At 36.8% G+C, this 20,265-nt stretch overlaps 1 protein-coding gene across 1 annotated transcript in view; it reads right to left on the reverse strand.

Moving 5' to 3' along the window:
* Positions 1-20,265, reverse strand: part of STX7 (syntaxin 7) — a 60,173-nt gene that overhangs the window by 11,538 nt on the left and 28,370 nt on the right. The window contains exons 3-7 of the mRNA XM_002746968.7: positions 11,619-11,688; positions 2,750-2,843; positions 1,934-2,071; positions 765-817; positions 153-249 (exon numbers count right to left, since the gene is read on the reverse strand). Of these exons, the coding sequence (XP_002747014.1) occupies positions 153-249; positions 765-817; positions 1,934-2,071; positions 2,750-2,843; positions 11,619-11,688 (452 nt within the window). The remainder of the gene's footprint in view (positions 1-152; positions 250-764; positions 818-1,933; positions 2,072-2,749; positions 2,844-11,618; positions 11,689-20,265) is intronic.

Below are 20,265 nucleotides of genomic sequence, written 5' to 3' on the forward strand. Positions count from 1 at the left end.
AGATTATGCCACTGCACTCCAGACTGGGCCACAGAGGGAGCTGCCTAAAAAAAAAATTCTTTCTCATGCCTTCGCCCAGCATTATCCAAGCATCTTGATAAGAAACTGACTAAGAACAGAGCAGCAGCCCAAGGCTATAATGTAAGGCTTACTTCAAGTTGCCTGATAGAAGACTCTCTTTCATGAATAAGGCGGAGGTCATCCTCTGTAATTTCTTCATCCTGCACCTGCACTTGAGGTTGAGTTTGGCTAACAGAAAAAAATGAATGTGGAAAAAAACAAAGATTGGTTGGTATTCAAAACAATGAGACTCATTTCCTATTTAAGATATATTCATTAAATAGGAGATTTTATTTTTCCAAGTCACAGAACTTCTCACTTAAAAAATTCTAAGACTATAATAATCAAATTTTACTCATTTTTCATTTCACTTATATCATTTTATCTAATATGAGTTTAGTGTTATTACTTAATCATTGGAAGTTATATTGGGCAACTGGGTATTTCTTCTCACCTGACTTAAACCTCATATAAGGGAATGTGTCTATTAAGTCCATAAATATTTATTTGGAAAATTTTATATATAATAAATACTTTATAATTAGTGAATTTGTTTTTCAAACTTACTCTCTGTTTTCAATGTATAAAAAACTTAAGGTATTTATGATATAATATACTGAAAGTTTTAATTCTGTTCTAGGGACCTTAATGTATAAACTTTGAAAAATTACCTTTTGATCTGTAAAATATTTTCTATTTCTTACCTTTCCCAGGATACAAGATTCCTTTCTTTTGAGCTGTCCTCAGGAAAACCGCCCTGAATAATTTAGTAACAGGATGGAATGAGAAGGGGCAAAGAGAGGAAAAATAAGAAAAAATAAACAACACTCATATTTTCCCTTATGATAATCTAAACTGATTTACATATACGTGCACGCGCGTGTGTGTATGTGTGTGTGTGTGTTTGTGTACAGAGAGAGAAAGACATTCTTGTTTTAATTTTTCAGGTCAACTGTTTCAAGTAATAATATAATTATAAGTAATTTTATATTCTAAGTAGACAAGAAAGGAATTGACTAAATATTCTAAAGTGTTAGAATACTAAATATTCTCAAGTATTACTTGGTTAAAGCTTAATGCAGTCTTGGAATCCGTATGTTAAGGAATAAGAAAACAACTCATGATACTTTATAAGGGAATTTAAAATTAGATTAATTCAAAATTCTACTGAAAAGTTTCATTTATTTTCTCCAGGCTCATGTTCATTTTCAATATTCATACAACATACTTGCACCATTCATCTTTGTCATCTTGGTGTAATCCAGGAGGAAAGTGCTTTCTATATTAGTGTGTACACAAGCAGAAAGCCTCAGTGCCAAGACAATATGAGAATACTAATGAGGACTTGATCCCTAATCTTTTCTGACAAATTATGTCTCTAAATTTTTACATAATCTATAATATTCTATAAAATGACACAGAAAAAATAACCATAGTAATACATAATTATCATCCTTCTCTAAAAATGGAGAAGAAAAGCATAAAAATAAATATTCAAGTGCTGATTTCCAAGATATTCACAGATCGTATGCTACTACTGACTTTCATGGGCCCCTTAGAAAGTAATCATGTTTGGGAGGCTGAGGCAGGTGGATCACGAGGTCAATAGATCGAGACCATCCTGGTCAACATGGTGAAACCCCGTCTCTACTAAAAATACAAAAAATTAGCTGGGCATGGTGGTGCGTGCCTGTAATCCCAGCTACTCAGGAGGCTGAGGCAGGAGAATTGCCTGAACCCAGGAGGCGGAGGTTGTGGTGAGCCGAGACCGCGCCATTGCACTCCAGCCTGGGTAACAAGAGCGAAACTCCGTCTCAAAAAAAAAAAAAAAAGTAATCATGTTTATTTCTAGAATGTCTCTCTAAATACTTACAGACACTCTGGAACTGGCTCTTACTCGAGCAACAAACTCTTTCTCTCGCTCAGCAGCCTGCCTCTGGACCTTCTGGAAGTTTGTCAGTGATGTTGTGAACTCTGCCACTAAGCGATCTTTCTGTATTTTCCTTTGACGCTAGGGGTAAGAGAAAAAACAAGGCCAAGTAGAATCAAGCTGTGAAGTTCAACAGAATTTGGTAGCTGTTTTATCATTAGCTGGCTCTTTATCTAATCCTGAAGTTTTCACTTACTCCCCAATTACCAGGCCTTACGGATTAACTCTCAATAACATTCTGACAGTATGTCAAACACTGTACATATTTAACTTGAGGCAAAAGACCCATTGTGCTGGATTTGTCACCTCAAGTTTTCACGCTGCTAAACACTAGCTCATGATTTTGAGCCTATTTTAAGCAATTCCTTTTTAGACAAATAAAGCCTTATGCTTTTAGCTAAGTAATAACTTCCATTGCATAAGCAGGGAAATAAATATGTTCCCCCAGGACACCTCACATGCTGAATGAGTCTGCACGTTGCATGAAGTCAGACCTGGGAGGCCAGGAAATAATTACTCAGGAAGCATTTTCTGAGAACTTACTTAATTACGGGTCAGGGCAAATGCATGGAAATAATTTTTGCTTTATTGAACCACAGGATACTACCTGAGCAATTAAATATAGTTTTGTGTTCTGTGAACTAATGTCAAGCAGAATTATTTTTGATTTCCTTTTTAGCATAAGAGTTCAAAGATCCTACAATGCATTTGATTTTTTTCACATTCAATACATCAACAATGGGTCTTAAAGCTTCATACCTGTTCACTGGGGGTGGTGGGCAGAGATCCAAACTCTTTAATGTACTTGTCTGTTTCTTTGGCAAGCTGGTTAGTATACTGCTGCTTCTGTTGCCTGAAGTGAGAAAACACACATTATGGCCAAAGGATTAATATACTTCTTTAAGCTGCAACTCTGCCATTTAAATCAACACTGACAAATAGTTGTATAAAAATTGCCTTTGCATAAACTGGCTCTGAACTTCGTAAAAAAAAATTCATGTCCTTTTCTTTGATAAATATTGAGCAAATATTGTATGTCAGGTTCTTCACTCACACAGGTTAGCTGAGCTTAGAGAAATAAAAATCAATGACCATTTAGAAACAGATGAATCAAGTCAGAGGAAACTTGAAAAGGAGACTGTTGGACGTCTGATCCTTTAAGTTTGAGATATTGGGGATGTGGGAGCCTTTTATCCACATCTCACACCTGGAAGGTGAGGTGAGCAAGAAAAGATTTGTTGCCTTAGACTGTACCTCATTCCCAGATCTTAGTTATATCTGGCCTCTCCTATTTCTCTATATGACCATGTATATGCTATAGATACTTAAAAAAAAAAAAAAAAAAGGCCCAAGCTTGCCGGTTCATGTCTGTCACCCCAACACTCTGAGAGGCTGAGGTGGGCAGATCGTCGTAGGCCAGGAGTTTGAGACCAGCCTGTCCAACATGGCAAAACCTTATCTCTACCAAAAACAACAAAAATTAGCCAGGTACAGTGGTGCACATCTGTAATCCCAGCTACTTAGGAGGCTGAGGCAGGAGAATCACTTGAACATGGGAGGCGGAGGTTGCAGTGAGCTGAGATCACACCACTGTACTTCAGCCTGAGCAACAGAGGGAAACTGTCTCAAACAAACAAATAAACAAAAAGAAAAGAGGCAATATTGAAGCAAGTTTACAATTATTTAAGTTTGTGGTGGAAAAAATAATAGCATTTCCTTGTAAAGGGAAAGAACACAATAAATAAAAGAAGTAAATCACAGTCATTCCTTGGTATCTGCAGGGGATTGGTTCCAGGACCCCTGTGGATACCAAAATCCGTTGATGCTCAAGTCCCTGACATAAAAAAAAGGTGTAACATTGGCATATAATCTATGTACATCCTCCTATGTACTTTACATCATCTTTAGATGATTTATAAATACCCAATACAATGTAAATGCTATATAAATAGTTGCTAAATTTTATAGTTTGGTTTTTACTGTTTTCTATTACTGTATTGTTATTTTTTCTTAAATATTTTTGACCTGCAGTTGGTTCAATCTGAGGATATATAATCTATGAATACAGAACGCTGAATACATATCCATATTTTATCTAGCTAGCTTATAAAGTTAAAAGATTTCCAGTTTAAAAACATGATGCTAAAAAAAAGCTCGTATTAATTGTGATGTTTTACGAATTACAACATCAGTACTTCTCATATATATGATCTCATTTAAAATATGGTCTGGTCACACTTAGGGTCCTTTAAAATAATGAAATACTGGGACCGAATCAAGATGGCGCAGTGAGAACAACCCAGGATTGAAGCTCTCAGTGAACGCGTGGCGGGTGAGTCAGGGCCTCATTTCCAGACGGATCGTTGTTGCCCACAGAACGGGGAAATTCCAGGTATAAAAGAGACGCAGGAAGCCAGCGCAGTGGTTTTGGCTGGTGCAACCGGCGGCTGGTGCAGCCGGCGGCCGGCGCTGCAGCGCAGCGGTGCTCCATAGCGCTCCGCACAAAGCGCACTGGTCTGGGTGCCCTGTTGAACCGGCAATCTGAGACTTGAGAGGGCAGATTGGCATATCCATCTGATTGAACAAGACTTGGACAGTGAGCCAGGCCAGGAGATTCCAGGGATCCTATAAAGTACAGATTGTCTCCTCAAGCAGCTCCCTGACCCTTCTATATCCAGAAGACTGACATTTGGCAGGCATCATTCTGGGACAAAGATAGCAGAAAAAGAAACTGGTAGCATCCCTCACTGTTCTGCAGCCACTATAGGTGCACCCCAGACAAGCAGGGCCTGGAGTAGACCTCAGCAGTCGTACAGTGGAGGGGCTAGACTGGTAGAGGAAAACCAAGTAACAGAAATACTTCATCATCAACAATCTGGGCGTCCACTCAGAGACTCAATCGAAAAGTCAGGAACTACTCAGACAACAGGTGGATAAATCCACAAAGATGGGAAGAAACCAGCGCAAAAAGGAGGAAAACACCCGAAACCAGAATACCTCGAATCCTACAAGGACCAAAACTCCTCACCAGCAAGGGAACAAAGCTGGACGGAGAATGACTGTGACGAAATGACGGAATTAGACTTCAGAAGGTGGATAATGAGAAACTTTTGTGAGCTAGAAGAACATGTTTTAAATCAATGCAAGGAAACTAAGAACCTTGAAAAAAGATTTGAAAGAAGATTCGAGGAAATGATAAGAATGGATAACTTAGAGAGGAATATGAATGAATTGAAGGAGCTGAAAAACACAATACAAGAACTTCACGAAGCATGCACAAGTTTCAGCAGCCGAATTGACCAAGCAGAAGAAAGAATATCAGAAGTCGAGGATCAACTCAATGAAATAAAACGAGAAACCAAGATTAGAGAAAAAAGCGCAAAAAGGAATGAACAAAGTCTCCAAGAAATGTGGGACTATGTTAAGAGACCTAACCTAGGTCTGATAGGTGTATCAGAATGTGATGAAGAGAATGAATCCAAGCTGGAAAATGCTCTTCAGGATATTATCCAGGAAAATTTCCCCAACCTAGCAAGGCAGGCCAACACTCCAATGCAGGGAATACAGAGAACACCACAAAGATATTCTGCAAGAAGAGCAACCCCAAGGCTCATAATCGTCAGATTCACCAAGGTTGAAATAAAGGAGAAAATGCTAAGGGCAGCCAGAGAGAAAGGTCGGGTTGCCCACAAAGGGAAGCCCATCAGACTCACAGCAGATCTCTCGGCAGAAACTCTACAAGCCAGAAGAGAGAGTGGGGGCCAATATTCAACATCCTTAAAGAAAAGAACTTTCAACCCAGAATTTCATATCCAGCCAAACTGAGCTTCAGAAGTGAAGGAAAAATAAAATCCTTTGCGAACAAGCAAGTACTCAGAGATTTTCTCACCACCAGGCCTGCTCTACAAGAGCTCCTGAAAGAGGCACTACACATAGAAAGGAACAACCAGTACCAGCCATTCCAAAATCACACTAAATGCTAAAGAGCATCAACATAATGAAGAATCTACATCAACTAACGGGCAAAACATCCAGCTAGCATCAAAATGGCAGTATCAAATTCACACATAACAATATTAACCCTAAATGTAAATGGACTAAATGCACCAATCAAAAGACACAGACTGGCAAATTGGATAAAAACACCAAAACCCATCAGTGTGCTGTATCCAGGAAACCCATCTCACATGCAAGGATACACAAAGGCTCAAAATAAAGGGATGGAGGAAGATTTACCAAGAAAATGGAGAGAAAAAAAAAAAAAAGCAGGAGTTGCAATTCTCGTCTCTGATAAAATAGACTTTAAAGCAACAAAGATCAAAAGAGACAAAGAAGGCCATTACATAATGGTAAAAGGATCGATACAACAAGAAGAGCTAACAATCCTAAACATATATGGACCCAATACAGGAGCACCCAGATACATAAGGCAAGTTCTTAATGACTTACAAAGAGACTTAGATGCCCACACAATAATAGTGGGAGACTTTAACACTCCACTGTCAATAATAGACAGATCAACCAGACAGAAAATCAACAAGGATATCCAGGGCTTGAACTCAGACCTGGAGCAAGCAAACCTGATAGACATTTACAGAACTCTCCACCCCAAATCCACAGAATATACATTCTTCTCAGCACCACATCACACCTACTCTAAAATTGACCACATAATTGGAAGTAAAGCACTCCTCAGCAAATGCAAAACAACTAAAATCATAACACACAGTCTCTCAGACCATACTGCAATCAAGTTAGAACTCAGAATTCAGAAACCAACCCAGAACCGCACAGCTTCATGGAAACTGAACAACTGACTCTTGAATGTTGACTGGATAAACAATGAAACGAAGGCAGAAATAAAGAAGTTCTTCGAAACCAATGAGAACGAAGACACAACATGCCAGAACCTCTGGGACACATTTAAAGCAGTCTCCAGAGGAAAATATATAGCAATAAGTGCCCATATAAGGAGAATGGAGAGATCCAAAATTGACACCCTATCGTCAAAATTGAAAGAGCTAGAGGAGCAAGATCAAAAAAACTCAAAACCCAGCAGAAGACAAGAAATAACTAAGATCAGAGCTGAACGGAAGGAGATAGAGACATGAAAAACCCTTCAAAAAATCAATAAATCCAAGAGCTGGTTTTTTGAGAAGATCAACAAAATAGACAGACCACTAGCCAGACTGACAAAAAAGAAAAGAGAGAAAAACCAAATAGATGCAATAAAAAATGATAAAGGGGAAATCACCACAGATTCCACAGAAATTCAAACCATCATCAGAGAATATTACAAACAACTCTATGCACATAAACTAGTAAACCTGGAAGAAATGGATAAATTCCTGGACTCCTGTGTCCTCCCAAGCCTAACCAGGAGGAAGCTGAAACTATGAATAGACCAATAACAAGGTCAGTTGTCAAGGCAGCAATTAAGAGCCTACCACACAAAAAAAGCCCAGGTCCAGATGGTTCACGGCCGAATTCTACCAGACACAGAAAGAGGAGCTGGTACCATTTCTTCTGAAACTATTCCAAATAATCCAAAAAGAGGGAATCCTTCCCAAATCATTTTATGAGACCAACATCATCCTGATACCAAAACCCGGCAGAGACCCAACAAGAAAAGAAAACTTCAGGCCAATATCCATGATGAACATAGATGCAAAAATCTTCAATAAAATATTGGCAAGCTGATTGCAACAGCAAATCAAAAAACTTATCCATCATGATCAAGTAGGATTCATCCCAGGGATGCAAGGCTGGTTCAACATACGCAAGTCTATCAACGTAATTCACCACATAAACAGAACCAAAAACAAAAACCATATGATTATCTCAATTGACGCAGAGAAGGCATTTGACAAAATTCAACAGCCCTTTATGCTAAAAACCCTCAATAAACTCGGTATTGATGGAACGTATCTCAAAGTAATAAAAGCTATTTATAACAAACCAACAGTCAATATCATACTGAATGGGCAAAAACTGGAAGCATTCCCTTTGAAATCCAGCATGAGACAAGGATGCCCTCTTTCACCACTCCTATTCAATATAGTACTGGAAGTTCTAGCCAGAGCAATCAGGCAAGAAAAAGAAATAAAGGGCATTCAAATAGGAAAGGTGGAAGCCAAATTGTCTCTATTTGCAGATGACATGATAGTATACCTAGAAGACCCCATTGCCTCAGCCCAAAAACTCCTGAAACTGATAAGCAACTTCAGCAAAGTCTCAGGATATAAAATCAATGTGCAAAAATCACAAGCATTCCTCTACACCAATAACAGACTTAAAGAAAGCCAAATCAAGAATGAACTGCCATTCACAATTGCTACAAAAAGAATAAAATACCTAGGAATACAACTCACAAGGAACGTAAGGGACCTCTTCAAGGCAAACTACAAACCACTGCTCAACGAAATCAGAGAGGACACAAACAGATGGAGAAACATTCCATCTGTTAGGAAGAATTAATATCATGAAAATGGCTATACTGCCCAAAGTAATTTACAGAATCAACGCTATCTCCATCAAGCTACCATTGACTTTCTTCACAGAACTGGAAAAAACCACCATGAACTTCATATGGAACCAAAAGAGAGCCCGCATAGCCAAGTTAATTCTAAGCAAAAAGAACACAGTGGGAGGCATCACACTACTGGATTTCAAACTATACTACAAGGTTACAGTAATCAAAACAGCATGGTACTGGTACCAAAACAGAGATATAGACCAATGGAACAAAACAGAGGCATCAGAGGCAACACAACATATCTACAACCACACAATCTTTGATAAACCTGACAAAAACAAGCAATGGGGAAAGGATTCCCTGTTTAATAAATGGTGTTGGGAAAACTGGCTAGCCATGTGCAGAAAACACAAACTGGACCCCTTCCTGACACCTTACACTAAAATTAACTCCAGATGGATTAAAGACTTAAACATAAGACCTGGCACCATAAAAACCCTAGAAGGAAATCTAGGCAAAACCATCCAGGACATAGGAGTAGGCAAGGACTTCATGAACAAAACACCAAAAGCATTGGCAACAAAAGCCAAAATAGACAAATGGGACCTAATCAAACTCCACAGCTTCTGCACGGCAAAAGAAACAGTCACTAGAGTGAATCAGCAACCAACAGAATGGGAAAACATTTTTGCAGTTTACTCATCTGGCAAAGGGCTGATATCCAGAATTTACAAAGAACTCAAACAGATTTACAGAAAAAAAACAAATAAGCCCATTCAAAAATGGGCAAAGGATATGAACAGACACTTTACGAAAGAAGACATATATGAGGCCAACAATCATATGAAAAAATGCTCATCATCACTGGTCATCAGAGAGATGCAAATCAAAACCACATTGAGATACCATCTCACACCAGTTAGAATGGCGATCATTAAAAAAACTGGAGACAACAGATGCTGGAGAAGATGTGGAGAAAAAGGAACACTTTTACACTGTTGGTGGGAGTGTAAATTAGTTCAACCATTGTGGAAGACAGTGTGGCGATTCCTCAAGGCCTTAGAAATAAAAATTCCATTCGACCCAGCAATCCCATTACTGGGTATATATCCAAAGGACTATAAATCGTTCTACTATAAGGGCACATGCACACGAATGTTCATTGCAGCACTGTTTACAATAGCAAAGACCTGGAACCAACCCAAATGCCCATTGATGATAGACTGGATTGGGAAAATGTGGCACATATACACCATGGAATATTATGCAGCAATCAGAAATGATGAGTTCGTGTCGTTTGTAGGGACATGGATGAATCTGGAGAACATCATTCTCAGCAAACTGACACAAGAACAGAAAATGAAATACCGCATATTCTCACTCATAGGCGGGTGATGAAAAATGAGAACACATGGACACAGAGAAGGGAGTACTAAACACTGGGGTCTATTGGGGGGAAAAGGGGAGGGCCAGCGGGGGAGGGGGGAGCTGGGGAGGGATAGCCTGGGGAGAAATGCCAAATGTGGGTGAAGGGGAGAAAGGAAGCAAAACACACTGCCATGTGTGTACCTACGCAACTGTCTTTTATGTTCTGCACATGTACCCCAAAACTTAAAATGCAATAAAAAATTTAAAAATAAATAAATAAAATAATGAAATACTGTATAAGAATAGACATCTGTATTTGACTGACAAAGAGTAATTAAAACCTATTTCTATATTTACCAAATATCCTATCTTTAATGCATTTTTGTAAATCTTTGGAAATCATATCATAATATAGTCAACATTTTAAAAGGAAGACCTAAGGCTGAATGTAAGTGGCTCACAGCATTTTGGGAGGTGGAGGTGGGTGTATTGTCTGAGCCCAGGAACTGAAGACCAGTCTGGGCAACACGGCAAAACACTATCTCTACAAAAAATACAAAAATTAGCCATGCATAGTGGGTGCGCCTGTATTCCCAGCTACTCAGGAGGCTGAGGCAGGATGATCAATTGAGCCTGGGAGGTCCAGGCTACAGTGAGCCGTGATCGTGTCACCGTACTCCAGCCTGAGTGATAGCGTGAGATCCTGTCTCAAATAAAATAAAAATAAAAACTCTTAATGATCGCAGATACATATTCAGAATCTTCACTATTAACTCTATCAAAATATTAGAACTATTATGAATTATGTACTTTCATTTTACTTTAGTTTAATGAAGTGTGGTTTATTATTTAGATTTGGAGCATTTTTACCATTCTGACACTTATCCACTGTGGAAAAATAAAATATAAATTAGAGATAACTGTAAGTTCTTCAAATTGTACTTCATAAAAACATGAATTCCTATTACCTATCTTTTAATATCCTCTTTGCAATTTTCCCTCTATAGCTAATGTAGTCACTTACTACGTATCTGTGACTTGAAATTTATAGCTGTAACAGCACTGAAATAAAATTTAAGAGTTAAGTTCTAAATGACATTGGGCAACTCATTAAACCCTTAAGAGACATAAACAAAATGAAAACAATTATTTTGGTCTATATCTCTCACTCCAATTTTGTAAGGTTTAAATGAGAAAATACGCAACAAATACTCTGTAAAATCCATAATACACCACAGAAAAAAATATTATTGCTATGACTGCCAGTCTGCTAACAGCAAATTAATTTACTGGAATATCTACTACATAATTCATCATAACATTTTTTTAAACAGAAGCCAACGATCTCTGAAATTCAAGGATGTAGGTATAAACTTATTGGAAGACAGCTCATATAGCTGGGTATGTATTGGATCTAACCAAAAAAAACTCTGGTGACTGCAGCAATTGCTAGCTATGGAAAGTAAATCACTTAAATTGATATACTAGAATATAATTTTTCAACAGCTATCAAAAACAAGCTACCTAAAAACTATAAGAAATGTAACTAAAGAAATTCTGCTTTGATACGGTAGGCCAGATCTTTAAAATAAAAACATCTGCCTACTCCGGACCGGGAAAAATCCACACAATAGCTTGGTACAAATGTATGGATAAGGTGGCAGAAAAACTCCATTGTTTTTCCATTTCTTCCTCCAATAAGCATAACAATACATATTGTAAAAGCAACATAATAATAGCAATAGAGCTTTTCTTTCTCTTTTATTTGTTTAACTAGATACTTACAGCTGTTGCCTCAATTCAGGTGAATCTTGAGGTGTTCCAAGTTGATTCAGAGTTCTTTGTATTTCCACAGCTATTAAAATAGAAAATTCATGTATTAATTGTTACAGAAGTTAGGGCAACAGAAACAGTAAGTTAAATATTAATATGTACAAGCAATTGAGCCATTAAAAAGAGACAGAAAAGCTAAAAGTAAAAAATATTAACTGGGAAAAAGAATAAATGGTTTATTTAAATCTAATTAGTAACAAAAATGAATTAACTTTCAAGAGGAAATTGTGTGGGAATACTAACTTGTGAAACTGCACTTATGACCCAAAAATACTATCTTCTTCCTTATCCCATCAGAATAGCAAGTAAATACAACGGCACATAGACTTTCATTTAACACTACTGGCATAAGAATTGTGAGGCAAATAAGTAACAATTACATTTCATTAGACTATAACATAAATACATTACAGTTAATAAATGAGAAAGGAATAACAGAATTAGAAAAAATCACTTTCAATTATCCATATAATCCCTGATTTAAGCAAAGATCATCAAAGGATGCCAAAATCACAGGACATTCGCACAACTTAAATTACCACCACACAGATGATGTTAATTATAAAAGATATACCTGTATCATAGATAAATCTCTTGTCTGAACACAAGTGACCAAATTTAGCACTGAGAGTAGAAAAAAACTGACATTATGAACCTTGTGACATGCTGCAGTGAGAAAGTCACAATATGATCTATGGATTTTTTTCTTGCCAAAATGTTTAACCTGAATCTAATCACAGAAAGAAATTATACCAATCTAGACTGTGGGACAATCTACAAGGTAACTTGCCCAGACATATTTTAAAAGTCAATGTCACAAAACAGAAAAAAAATTTGACAAAGACAGTGGTGCTTTCTAAATTAAAGAATTAAAATACCCAACAGACATTGTATGATTTTTGACTGGATTCTGAATCAGGAAAAAGCAAGCACCATAAAAAAAAAAATCAAAGGGACAATAGGAGAAACTTGAATATGAAACATAAAAAATATATTAAACAAAAGTTGAAAAATGCCCACAGCTGGTGAATCCAGGTGAAAGGTTCATCATACTATACTTTTACATATATTTTGTGAGGTTTAGAATACTTAAAGATTTTAAAACAAAAAGTCCAAGGCTTAAGAGTCATGTTAAACTCAAATCTAGAAGTCTATGAGTACTGCAGTTTTTAAAAAAAGGCTCCACACAGAAGGCGAGGGCCTATCGTTTTATGTGTATAAGGACATAAATAAAATGTCATGATACATAAATAAATAAAATGTCATGATACATAAATAAAACATCAAGTAGAAATAAGCTGAAAATCAAAAGAACTCTTAACACTCGAATCCCCCCATTCTTTTTATTTAAATGAGTGGTTTATTTATATAGCTTAAATACTTTTAAAAATATTCATTATTACCTGCTCAAGGCAATGATAGAGTATTACAAAATGCAGGATAAGTTTCAGTCATTGAGAATGATGTAGTAAATATTACTTTTAAGTCAAAGCTGAAAAACAAAGACTAGAGAGGAATCAAAGCATACAGCAACTCTTCCCATTTGGCTAATTTAGTAGGAATTTATTTTTGCTTTGTGGTGGTTGATTTTTCCTTTCATAAGATGGAGAAATTTTGTTTGCTGTGTTTAACTTATGGCTGCTGGTGATCAGTTATATATTCTCTCTCAACCTCAACAGATTTTCTTGAACTGCCTTAGAGTTGTCTTTTTAAGCATATTGATAATACAAACTGTAGTATGGGCATCGATAGACTAGTGGCAGGTATTTATCTCAACTCTAAAGAGTTGTTTTTTAAGAAAAAAAATCACAGCAACTGGAAAAAAATAAATTATTTAACAAATGACACCAGGAAAACTGACTAACCATTTGGGCCTGGGAGAAAGAACCTTACCTCAAATCATACAGCAAAATACATTTTTAATAAATCGTTAATTTAAATATTAAAATTGAAAATATTAAACTGCTATAAGAAATACAAATATTTTTATTATATGATCTTATATATGATCTTAGAGTAAGAGATACAAAATATTAGCTAAGCATGATACAAAACTAAAATCCATTAGAAAATATTGACAAATTTAACTACATAAAAGAACTCTGTTAAACATTATATGAAAAATGTGTACATATATGACAGTATCTATGTAAGTGTGTATATACATATATACATGGCAGACAGTAACTACAGGATATGATAAGGAAAGAGGTTAAACTACAATGATAGTTTTCTTGGTAACAGAAAAACAGCCCAATAAAAAAGGGACAAAGATTATAATCTTGCAATTTACAACAGGAAAATAAATATATAACAAAATTTCAACTTCACTGGTAATTAACCTTTCACATTTCTGGTTGGTAAAAATTATGAAAAGTAGTTAAGAATATAATTACAATTAAAAGCTTTAAAAACAAAAGATATAGACTACATAATATATAAGAAAGAGGAAGCAATAGTCAATGATAACTAAAAATAATTCAGAAAACATCAGACAATCCAGTAGAAAAACAGGCCCAGATACGTGTACACATATGTAACAAATCTGCATGTTCTGCATATGTATCCCAGAACTTAAAGTATAATTAAAAAAAAAAAAAAGAAAAATGGGCCAAGAATAGGAACTTTAATAATATTCATGAATAAACTGAATAGCAAAAAAGGGACTACAATGCATATCAATCTTGCAAAGTATAAACAAGTACAATACACGAATGCTATATAAAATACTCAGCCAATTAAAAGAACTGAGTAGAAATGGCGTCTGACAGGCCCAGTGGGAGCCTAGTTCCACCAGGTGGTAATTTCCCATTTCTGAACAGATACACTGAGCAATCCCCAGTTCTCACTCATACTCCCTGAGTAAGGACTCTTATGAAAGGAAGAAATCACTGGAAGTCCCTGGAGACCCACTCTAATAGAATAATAAAACCAAGGGTATTATTGTTCCCTGGGAATTGCTCAGAAATGCCACCACAAAGGACAGAAAGAGCAGGGAGTAGAGATGCCTCTCATTCCCATCTAACCGGCTTATCTGGAGGATGCAGAAGGCTAACGCTCATGACAACTAGCAAAAGTTTATTCAGGTGGTGACTCCAACTGAAATGTTGCTCAAAATGTGATAGATTTCCTACAACAGAGCATTGCAGCCTCTAACAACTTGTATATGCCTGCTGATACAGCAAATACTTTTCCCTCTATCCTAAAGTATTTATCAATGGATGGGACATCAGCGAGCCTTCACAGGCATATCTCATGGTTATGTACGCTCTGTATCTCTGTACTACAATTTTGTTGTTAAGGATATGGATCCTCTCCTCTTACAGGAGACTGTATTAGTCCAACACACTGGTTAGCACCAGAAAAGTGGGAAGCAACATGTACTCATTGAGGCCTACAAAGCGTAACTAAGCCAGCGGGTAGAAAATATATTCTGTGAAAACACAGGGCAGTGTTTCCTTGGAGAAAACTATTGGTGAATTAATCTGTATGGATAATTGACATACTTCAGCACTGTGCTTTTCTTAGTAGCCTCAAGTACAAATGAGAAACAGACTTTTTAATGCTCCTTCCACCCTTTGCTGAATGACCCAAAGGTTACCAGCTTTAGCTTTAACTCCCAAAAAGAAAAGGCCATCCAGCTAGTTCAAGTGGTGGTATAAGCACGTCTACTTATACCTACTTATAACTTGGCTTTAACCATCCAGCTGATCCAACGGTACACCACACCTGTGTAATCTCAGGGCACTGAAGAAAACTAGTAGCAAATCCCAACAGGAAAAACATAGGGATTCCTTAGAATGTTTGAGCAAAACCATCCTTTTGAGGACTAGTTCTGGCCTTGCTATTGAGCCCTGGATAAAGTAAACAATGGTATGAAGTAACCAAGTGACCCGAGCTGTTCCCCATGAATTGGGTGTAATCTCATTGGTATATTCTTTCTACATTTTGCTCTGTGTATGTCAGTCAGCCTGCCCCTCACCCCAACTCTTGCAGCACTTGCTCAGTGGGATAAAAACAGCAACGGCTGTCAGAATAAAATTCACATGTAGGCTCACCAGTATGGGCTTCCCCTTATTCAGATTGACATGACCATGGGCATTGCCATACACCAACTGGCAGCAATAGCAATCTCATGTTATACTCTATTAAATTATTTTTTGTATTAATTTTTTCATTCATTCTTTGGAATTCTCAGGTGCACATCCACACGCTCTATAGAGATAATTTTACCCATTTTACTTTCTGTGGCTAATTATCTTTACAAACACTTTCAATAATGTGCTAATTTAAAAATAAAAAGCAGACTAGTGATGTGCCATTGTAAAGGGTTGATCCAGCCAGCTGGAGACAAGATAATTATGCTCCTTCCATCTTGGAGGAGGCAGACTTTTATCTTCACTTCAATGGTACTACTGTGGGTTCTGTTATGCATCCTCTAAGCACCCTCCACGCCCCCTGCCGCCCATCCCCACATCCCCCATGCTTCTACCAGATTCCTAATCCACCTATTAGTCACAATCAAGGTGTTCCAAACACTGATGCTTCTGATCAAGAAATTACAGAGAAAAAAAATGAACAATGTTCCAAGGACAATGGGATTTACTGCTCTGCCATGCATTCTGTTATCTAGAAGCTGCTGGACTTCTAGAATGTTTATGGCCTACTGAAGTCAATCCTGGCCCCACATGGGAGACAAGCATCTTGGAAAACTGAAGTGCTATCCGACAGGATCTTTATGGTCTCAAACCACGCCAGGGTGCTGTTTTACCTACCGCCAGAAAGAAACTTGGATTTGGGAAGGGGAAGTAAGGGGTCGATGTAAAGTGCAGCACTCCACAATTACATCTAATTATCCATTTGTACAATGTTTTCCATCTCTCAAGGTGATTTAGAGACAAGATCCAAGTAAGGAAAACAATCATGTTTTCAAGACTACAACTGGTCCTTCAGGGCCAAGGTAGTATGTTGAGTAAGGTAATTATTAAGGGGAAGTTGGGGTATACTCAGACACAAGTAAAAGGGAGATGAACGGGAGGGGACCTGAGAATACTGCCATCTTCAGTTGTAAAAGTAGGTACCACACAGCCTGTGAGCAGGAGCAACAAGGACCCAAGACTGAAAATCTGGGTTATCCCAAACAGCTGAGGTGGTGAAAGAAGGCAAGAGGAACGCGGAATGGTTATTATAACAGGAAAATAGTAATACAAACTGCAGCCTGTGATCAGACGTAGAGTGGCAACTTAGCAACTGCCAATATTCTTTTTCTTGCTCTTCAAGGTATCTATTTAGATGTATTAACTATCTCCTTCCCTATCCACTTCCTCTACTGTTGTATATAGAATGTACAGTTTGTGGTTACACTAAGACAGAGTTCCACAGGCTAAGAAACACTGCTGTTCAGTTTTGCTGAAAGAGAGGAGGAACGCACAGGAAATCACCCTAGATTTGGCATTGGATACAGGAACCAAAGAGACCTCAGTTTCATCCCTTCTGTGGAAATGGGAAAGGAGTTCTGTTGTATGAGGGACAGCAGCAGTATGTCAGGCAGGAGCTTTTGTTTCTAAGCTTAGGTATATTTAAAAAAAAGGAAGTATGTTCACTGTAGAAAACAAATGCTATAAATTATAATAAAATTTTTTTTTGACCACCTAATACCAAAAACTATTATTACACTAGAATCTTTTGGGTTATAACATCATGACCACTGAGAGGTAGCATCACAGAGCCAATCTTTGGAGGGGGAAAAACTGGTTGCTAAAGTAATAAAACTGTGTTAAGATTCTTTGAGCACTGTTTATGTTCATTACAATGTAAGAGAGATGATTAGTAATGAAAGTATTAGTAGCTACCAGTAACAATCTAGTTATAATCAAAAGCTACATTTACTCTGTGCTTTTGGTTTTGTAGATTTAGATTTTGCAGATACTGAAATTTCTTAAAAATCAAACACTCTGGCTAACAACTTCTTTGTTACCCTGGAACAATTTTTTAAGAAAATACAATGTCTCATAAAATGAAGCCTCTTAGAAAACAACCACTATGTTATTGCCTAATAGAACACATTTAACTAATGAGAGTAAGTTGCTTCTCATGAATACAAATGGCAGAAAAGGCCCTTTACACTTATGCAGCATACAATCTAGAAAAGGAAAAAAAAAATACAAACACCATATAAAAAAAGAGGCAGCAGGAGCAATAAATGCTATACAAATCTTTCAAACAATGACCTATAATATGTGTGTTCTATTGGAAGGCAATCCAAAAAGCTGTAATGAAGGTGGCATTTGTAATGGTTTGAAGGGTAAGAAATAGGACATTTCAGTTTGAAGATTCAAACCTCTAATACCATACTTAGACATGCAATGAAATGGTCAGAATACCTATTAGTTACCCTAACAAGAAGACAAACTTCTTAAAGGCAAGGACTAAGTTTTATTCATTTTGATATTTCCAGAATTTATCATACTGCTGACCCCCAATGAATAGTTTCATGAATGAACCATAAAAAGAACACTGGAAAGATCAAAACTTATGTATGAAATAATACGTACTTCTAAAATATAAACCATAAATAGAGAGTTAAGAAAGGTAGTTATGCTCATTTCTTATTCATTCAACAAACATTTGCTGGGCATCTACTATGTACCAGGCACAGCAGAAGATCTTTTGAACATCAACATTAATTTGGTTGTGTTCTTTTAAATTGAGCAGGTCTACACTTGAGGATCAATTAAAGGCATCATCTGATGAGGGGCTTATAAAAACAAATCTGAAACTACTAAATCAAATTTGGAAAAAATATTATATGGTATTAGTTCAATTCTATTTTATAAACAAAGAAGTTGAGAACCAAACAGAATAACTAACTTGTTCCAAAAACTACAGCTATTTAGTAGAAGAGCTAGGATTAGAATGTAGATTTCTTGGTTTTCAAAAAACTTTTTTCAACGCACTAAAAGGACTGAAAATAAAAGACCTTAAAAAACATTATTTCGTAATTCAGGTGTGCAACAGTTGACAAAGCAAACAAAGAAAGAATAAGTGTGCCTAGATTGAAGAAGTAACTTGGAGTTGAACTGAGACGTTTAGATGTGTCCAGCAGTGGAGCACAAGGACCCTTCTCCCAGCTGAAAGTGATCAAGAAAGAAATGCCTGCTCTTTCTCTGGTTTTATGAACTGCCAAGATTCCAGAGGCTTCATTTTATATATGACTAGTATTACCCTCCTACACTAGGGTCAGCAAATTATGGCCCGTAGGGCCTGAAACCTGGTTTTGTACAGACTTCCAAGCTAAGAACTGTTGCTACAGTTTTAAAGAGTTAATAAGAAAAAGAAAAAAAAAAAAAAGGAAGAAGAAAATGCAAGAAAGCCTAAAAGAGTCTGCCCTTTACAGGGAAAGTTGGCCGGTCTTTGTCCTCAATTATTAAAAATTACTAAAACCTTGTATTTAAAAACTCAACTTGGCATGTTACTCAAATGTACTGTCATCCTTCACTATCCCTAGAGGATTGGCTCCAGGCCTCCCATCATCCACCTCCCACAGATAACAAAATCCGCAGATGCTCAAGTTTCTAATATAAAATGGCATAGCATCTGCATATAACCTATGCACATCCTCCTGGATATTATCTCTAGATTACTTACAATACCTAATATAAAATAAATGCTATGTAAATTGTTATAGTGCACTTTTTAAATTTGTATTTTTATTTTAAAAATTTTTTTCTTAATATTTTCCTTCCATGGTTGGTTGAATCAATGCAGAACCCATGGAAATGGAGGGCCTAGTGTAGTCACTGCATTATTAAGTCTATCTAGTAAAATGTTTAACAATGTTACAAAATTTCCATTGGACGCATTGCATGAATTGCACTGAATTTCTTTCATTCTCATCCATCATGGATGAGATATGTTATTCATATCTCATATGGATGAAGATGTTATTCATCCATTGTAAGTGCTGGCTTGAGTACCTCATTTTCATCTGCTGCTCTTATACTAATTTAACTGTAAACCGAATTACAGTTACTTTTTCATTGTTTTGGATGAGTACTTTTATAGCATATTTGCTACAAACATATTATCTGGTTTTTGGCTATCTCGTTAAGTTCTTCTTTTAAAAGGTACAGACAGTAGGATAAGAGGTTCATAGGATCTTCTGCCAGACCCCAGTTGACCATGTTCAAAAATGCTTGAGAAAAATAAGCTTAGAAAGAGGGAGATAAGAGGTTTCTAGTCAGATGACAAGCAGGATGGTGATCTAGAAAAATGAATAATCCTCCTACTTTCTCCCAAGGCCAGTCTGTAGGATTTCATTTCATTATCTAGACTTGAGTGCTGTGAATTTATAGGACAGTCATCTTCTATTTTGATTGGCATAGGTCCAATTAAAGAAAAAAACTCATGAAACAAGCAGCAATTTTTCCAACCATAAAAAGAATTATTTAAGCATAAACAGTTTCTTGAAGAAAAGTTCATCTAATGCATGCAGGTATGATTAAATCCCCATGTGTCACTATGGGAATACAAAGAAAAAATTAGTTTTGCATTATCCACAATTTTGAACTATTTGTACCACTACTCAACTCCACAGATG

The sequence above is a fragment of the Callithrix jacchus genome, chromosome 4, assembly GCF_049354715.1.
Source record: "Callithrix jacchus isolate 240 chromosome 4, calJac240_pri, whole genome shotgun sequence".
Classification (NCBI taxonomy): domain Eukaryota; kingdom Metazoa; phylum Chordata; class Mammalia; order Primates; family Cebidae; genus Callithrix; species Callithrix jacchus.